General features: G+C 63.9%; 1 protein-coding gene across 2 annotated transcripts in view; it reads right to left on the bottom strand.

Annotated features, from left to right (window-relative positions):
• The window catches only part of NRBP2 (nuclear receptor binding protein 2), a 17,001-nt gene extending 12,868 nt beyond the window's left edge, over positions 1-4,133 (bottom strand). For both annotated transcript variants that reach the window (XM_026048914.1, XM_026048916.1), the window contains exons 1-8: positions 4,013-4,133; positions 3,608-3,709; positions 3,358-3,447; positions 2,444-2,484; positions 2,267-2,361; positions 1,987-2,010; positions 1,663-1,746; positions 468-523 (exon numbers count right to left, since the gene is read on the bottom strand). In XM_026048914.1, the coding sequence (XP_025904699.1) occupies positions 468-523; positions 1,663-1,746; positions 1,987-2,010; positions 2,267-2,361; positions 2,444-2,484; positions 3,358-3,447; positions 3,608-3,709; positions 4,013-4,120 (600 nt within the window). In that variant the 5' untranslated portion in view covers positions 4,121-4,133. The remainder of the gene's footprint in view (positions 1-467; positions 524-1,662; positions 1,747-1,986; positions 2,011-2,266; positions 2,362-2,443; positions 2,485-3,357; positions 3,448-3,607; positions 3,710-4,012) is intronic.
• Positions 4,134-5,248: the final 1,115 nt, after the last annotated feature.

Raw genomic sequence — 5,248 nt, 5'->3', positions numbered from 1 at the left:
TTCCCAAGGGGCCTCCCCAAGGAGCCTTCCCAAGGAGCCTCCCCAAGAAGCCTCCCCAAGGGCAGGGAGGCCGGAGCGCTCCGTGCCCGGACACGCACCAGGATGGGCCCGTCCAGCCCAGTCCCCGCTCTGGACAGGGGCTCCAGCCCCCCAGGGCCCCCCAGGGCTCCCGCCCGGCGCCAGCCGAGCTCTGCTCTGCTCCCAGGTCCCGGCACTGCGGCCGTTCCCCGGACCCCCACTGGAACCGGCAGCCGAGCCCCGCGCCCGGGGCAGAGGCTGCAGGAGCAGCACGTGCCCATTGACCCCACGGGGACGTCTCCAGCATGGGGAGGAAGGCCCAGCTTGGAGCAAGGTGGGGGACCGGGCAGAACGGACCCGGGGGGCTCCCCCGGCCGCGTGTGACCCCAGCCAGGACAAACRCACCCTGCCCCGCGCCGGGCGCCGCGTCCGCGCCGCTCCGTACGTACCTCCAGCGCGCACATCCCGAAGGAGAAGATGTCCACGGCGGTGCCGTCCGCCCTTTCTGCGGGAGCAAGGCAGGAGCGTGTCGGAYGGACGGGCGCCCGGGACCCGCCGCGGGCTGGGGCAGCTGCCTGCACCCTGCAACCGTCGTCTGCTCCCCGCACACCCCCAGCTCCTCCCTGCACATCCCGACCCCCTTCACAGCCCCACTTGCTTCCCCTCTCCTCTGGTAACACCGGCTCTCCATTACCCGCACACTCCCTTCTTTCTCTTTCTCTTTCTCTTTCTCTTTCTCTTTCTCTTTCTCTTTCTCTTTCTCTTTCTCTTTCTCTTTCTCTTTCTCTTTCTCTCTCTCTCTCTCTCTCTCTCTCTCCCCCTCTTTCTCTCTCTCTTTCTCTCTCTCTTTCTCCTTTCTTCTTCTCCTTTCTCTTTCTCTCTCTCTCTTTCTCTTTCTCCTTTCTCTTTCTCCTTTCTCTTTCACTGTCACTCTCTCTCTTTCTCTTTCTCCTTTCTCTTTCTCTCTCTCTTTCTCCTTTCTTCTTTTCCTTTCTCCTTTCTCTTTCTCTTTCTCTCTCTCTCTCTCTCTCTTTCTCCTTTCTCTTTCTTTCTCTTTCACTGTCACTCTCACTCTCTCTCTTTCTCTTTCTCCTTTCTCTTTCTCCTTTCTCTTTCTTCTCTCTCCATTCCCTTTCACTCCCCTCAAATTTGTGCCAGAATAGTCAAGATGGGGAATCACATCATGAATTTGNTCTTTCTCCTTTCTCTTTCTTCTCTCTCCATTCCCTTTCACTCCCCTCAAATTTGTGCCAGAATAGTCAAGATGGGGAATCACATCATGAATTTGCACATGGCATAAAGACTCTTTAGGCTTCTCCCCCTAATTGTTCCAGCATTTCACAGGTCTGTGAATGCTGCTGAGCTATAATCCGACCTTCTGCAAACTACCCGCGGTCCTGCTGAGATCTCGTCCCTAACCAGCAGTTGCTAACGAGTCCATTAGCAATCCCCACGTTGGCACAGCTGGTTTTCCCCCCGCAGCTCTGCTCTGCTCAGCACTGAGTTTCACCCGCAGGGTTATCACGCTGCCACGAGGCTCGCTGGGACCGYGGCCGGGAGCTTTAGCTACCAGCACACCGACTGATCGCAGCAAAGGCAGGGCACCCGAGCGCCCCGCTCGCCCCGCTCCCAGCGCGCACTCACGGCCGTACTCCGGCGGGAAGAAGTGCAGGTTGCGCAGCTCCTCTCTCTCGATCCGCATGGGGCTCCGAAGGTCATCCGGGAGCGCTGTGCGGGGCGGCAACAAAGGTCCGGACTCGCAGCTCTTCCTTACGCGGCCTCCCCGTGGATGGGAGCACGGCTCCAAGCTCCCGCCCGTGAGCCACCCGTGGAGCACTGGCTCCCACGAGAGATCCTGCTGCTCCCTCATCAGGAGCAGGAATTCCCCGAGGAACTGGGCCCTTCCAGCTGCAGAGCAGCAGGAGTGCCCAGGGCCCCATGGGACCCGCACGGGCGAGGGGCACTCACCGTTTGCAAACACCCTGTGCCAGACTGTGGTCGGTGCCGATCCAGGGCCGCAGGAGCGGGAAGACCAGGAAGCAGAGGACAAAGAGAGGAGAAGGTCGCTCTAACCCATGCGCACAGCTCGCCAAGGGGAGCTGCAGGTCCTTGCAGGAGCTTGCATGTCCTTGGTCCTTGCAGGCCACCAGGCAGCCCAGCACCTCCCTGGCTTCTCCTCTCGAACCGCCCCGAGTGCCCACGGCGTAACATGTCCGCGAGGCAGCCCCCCGCGCCTGCAGCCTCCTACCTGAGCCGATCTTTATGAGCCCGTTGTGCTGGATGAAGATGGTGTCGCTGGTGAGGTTGCCGTGGATGATGGGCGGCTCGCAGGAGTGCAGGAAGCTGCGGGGAGCACGGAGCCCACTGAGCACGCGGCGGGCGCCCTGAGAGCRGGGTGGCCCCGGTGCGGCCCCGGCGCGCTCACCTGAGAGCAGAGAGGATCTGGGTGCACCAGCGCTTCCAGGCCTGCAGGAGACACCAGACCGGCCCGTCGGGCACCCGCCAGCGCCCACAGGTCCCCAGCAGCCAGGGCAGCATCGCCCCAACCTACCCAGTGGTGGCCAATGCCAGGACAAGGGGCCATGGGGACAAGTTGGAGCCCAGGCAGCTCCATGTGCCCATGAGGAAGAAGAAGGTGAGTGTGAGGGTGGCCGAGCCCTGGGTGAGGCTGCCCGGGGAGGCTGYGGAGGCTCCTGCTCTGGAGAGCTCCCAACGYGCCGGGATGCGCCCGGGTGCTCCGGGTGTCCCTGCTGGAGCAGGSGCTGCACTGGGGGATCCCTGGGGATCCCTGCCGACCTCGACCACTCTGGGRTTCTGGGATTCTAGGGACAGCAGCCCTCTGCTAGCCCTGGGGAGACTCCTACTCAAAGAAACTTGTGCTCAAATGTCCCAGCACAACAGCCTCCTTTGCGATTCCAGCTCAGCCAACACCAGTAAGGCCGAGAATTCCAGTGCCACGAGCCTCGTTGGGCAGAGCGGAGCCCTGCTGGGCACGGAGCCCAGGCGGGAGCGCGGGCACCGCCGAGAGGCACAGGGTGGCTGTGCTTATGAGGCCTGTGCGCACGGTCTGTACATGCTGGCGTGGGCAAACTCTGTGCACCAGCGTGGGCACTGGCTCCAAGGGCACCGGCTCCAAGGGCACCAGCTCTGGGAACTCGGCTCAGCCTTGGCTGCAGCCGCAGCTTCCCCGGAGCGGGTCCCGGTGGGCTCCACACTGGGAGGCTGCAGGGCCGGTTCCGAGGGTGTCCGGGGCGCCCCAGGGTGCCCTTCGAGCACCACTGGAGTCCCAGCGGCGCAGGGAGCACCCGGGTCCGTCCTGCCGCCGAGCGCACACCCTACCCTGGCGTTCATGGCCTTGTGGTTCTTCTTGGTTTTCTTCAGGAACTGCTTCAGGCTCCCCGAGGACACGTACTCGGTGATGAAGATGACCTGGGAGCGAAGGCAGCCGTGGAGCCCGGCACGGGTGAYGCCGGCCGCTCTCCACGGCTTCCCGAGGAGCGGAGGCGGCCACAGTGCCGGGAGCCCACGCCGTTCCCGCCGGGATATCCCCCGCGTCCCGCTGGGATCCCCCGCATCCCGCCCTCCCTACCCGCGCCTTGGAGTCCTTCACGTCCAGCCAGTACTTGTGAAGCTTCACGATGTTGGGGTGATCCACGAGCACCAGCTGCTCGAACATGGTCTTGATCTTCTCCTGTGGGCACAGAGGGGGACGCGCGAGGGTGGCAGTGGCAAGTGCGAGGGGTCCAATGGGCACCGCAGAGCCGGGGAGGAGACAGCACCCCGAAACACGAGGGAAGGTTTCCCAGGGCATGGGGGGGACCTGGAGCGGCTCCGAGAGAGAAGCTCCATGAAGGGGACAGCAGGGTAAGGGCTGCGGCTCGGGCTGCCGGTGCCGCTAAAGGGGAGCAATGGGGAGCAATGGGAGCAATGGGAGCAATGGGGAGCAGCGCTGCGGGCCGGGCGAGCAGCCTGTGTGCGCCCCGGGCGAGCTCACCTCATGGGCCTTGAAGGCCTTCTTGTCGGTGAAGAGCAGCTCGTTCCACACCACTTCCACGCCCTCCTCCGTGTCCATGGCCAGGAAGGTGCTCTGGATGCCCGGCATGTTGCCCTGATTCACCTGCAAGCCACGGGAAAAGGTGAGACAGTCTGGCTGCATCTTGCCCATGTGGGACCCACGGCATGGAGCTGTGCAGGCGAGGAACCTGCTGCATGGAGCTGAACTGGTAAGGGAACCTGCTGCATGGAGCTGTGCAGCTGAGGAACCTGCTGCAGGGAGCTGAACTGGTAAAGGAACCTGCTGCATGGAGCTGCACGGCTGAGGAACCTGCTGCATGGAGCTGTGCAGCTGAGGAACCTGCTGCAGGGAGCTGCCCTGATGAGGGAATTGCTGCATGGAGCGGTGCAGGTGAGGGACCCGCTGCATGGAGCTGTGCAGGTGAGGGATTCACTGCATGGAACTGCACAAGTGATGGACCTGCTGCATGGAACTGCACAGCTGAGGGACCCGCTGCATGGAGCTGAACTGGTAAGGGAACCGCTGCATGGAGCTGCACAGGTGAGGGACCTGCTGCATGCAGCTGCACAGCTGAGGAACCCGCTGCAGGGAACTGCACTGGTGAAGGATTCGCTGCATGGAGCATCACTAAGTGAAGGACACACTGCATGGAGCTGCCCTGATGAGGGACCCGCTGCATGGAGCTACACTAGGTGAAGGACACACTGCATGGAGCTGCCCCAGTGAGGGACTTCGGAGCCGGGCTCCTTCTGCAGCAGCGGGTACCGCGTGTCCCGGCCACGGTGCCGCCCGCACGTGTCACCTCTGCGGGTGCTGCCACAGCAGCAGGGCTGCGGCCGCGGCACCCGGCCCCTGCGCTGCTCTCCCGGTGCTGCCCTGAGGCTCCAGCCCCCGTGAAACCCCCAAGAGCCCCAGTCCTGAGCGACAGCGCAGAGACCCCCCCGCGCCAGCCCCTGCCGCCCGGGAGGAGCCGGTACTGCTGCAACGCAGTGTCCGCAGTGCGGGCTGCACGTTGCAGTGCTGCTCGGTCCTGCAGGAGCATCCCGGCAGGAGCATCCCGGCAGGAGCATCGCTGCAGGAGCACCCCAGCAGGAGCACCCCGGCAGGAGCATCCCGGCAGGAGCATCCCGCAGGAGCATCCTGGCCGGGCCTGGCCTGCAGCCGGCCCTGACCCGCCCCTGCCTCTGCCAGCCAGGGCTGCAGGGTCTGCGAGTG

Source organism: Nothoprocta perdicaria, unplaced genomic scaffold, assembly GCF_003342845.1.
Source record: "Nothoprocta perdicaria isolate Ctin4 unplaced genomic scaffold, notPer1 scaffold_581, whole genome shotgun sequence".
NCBI lineage: Eukaryota > Metazoa > Chordata > Aves > Tinamiformes > Tinamidae > Nothoprocta > Nothoprocta perdicaria.
The sequence above is the reverse complement of the archived record's forward strand: the minus strand, read 5'-3'. Positions and strand labels throughout refer to the sequence as shown.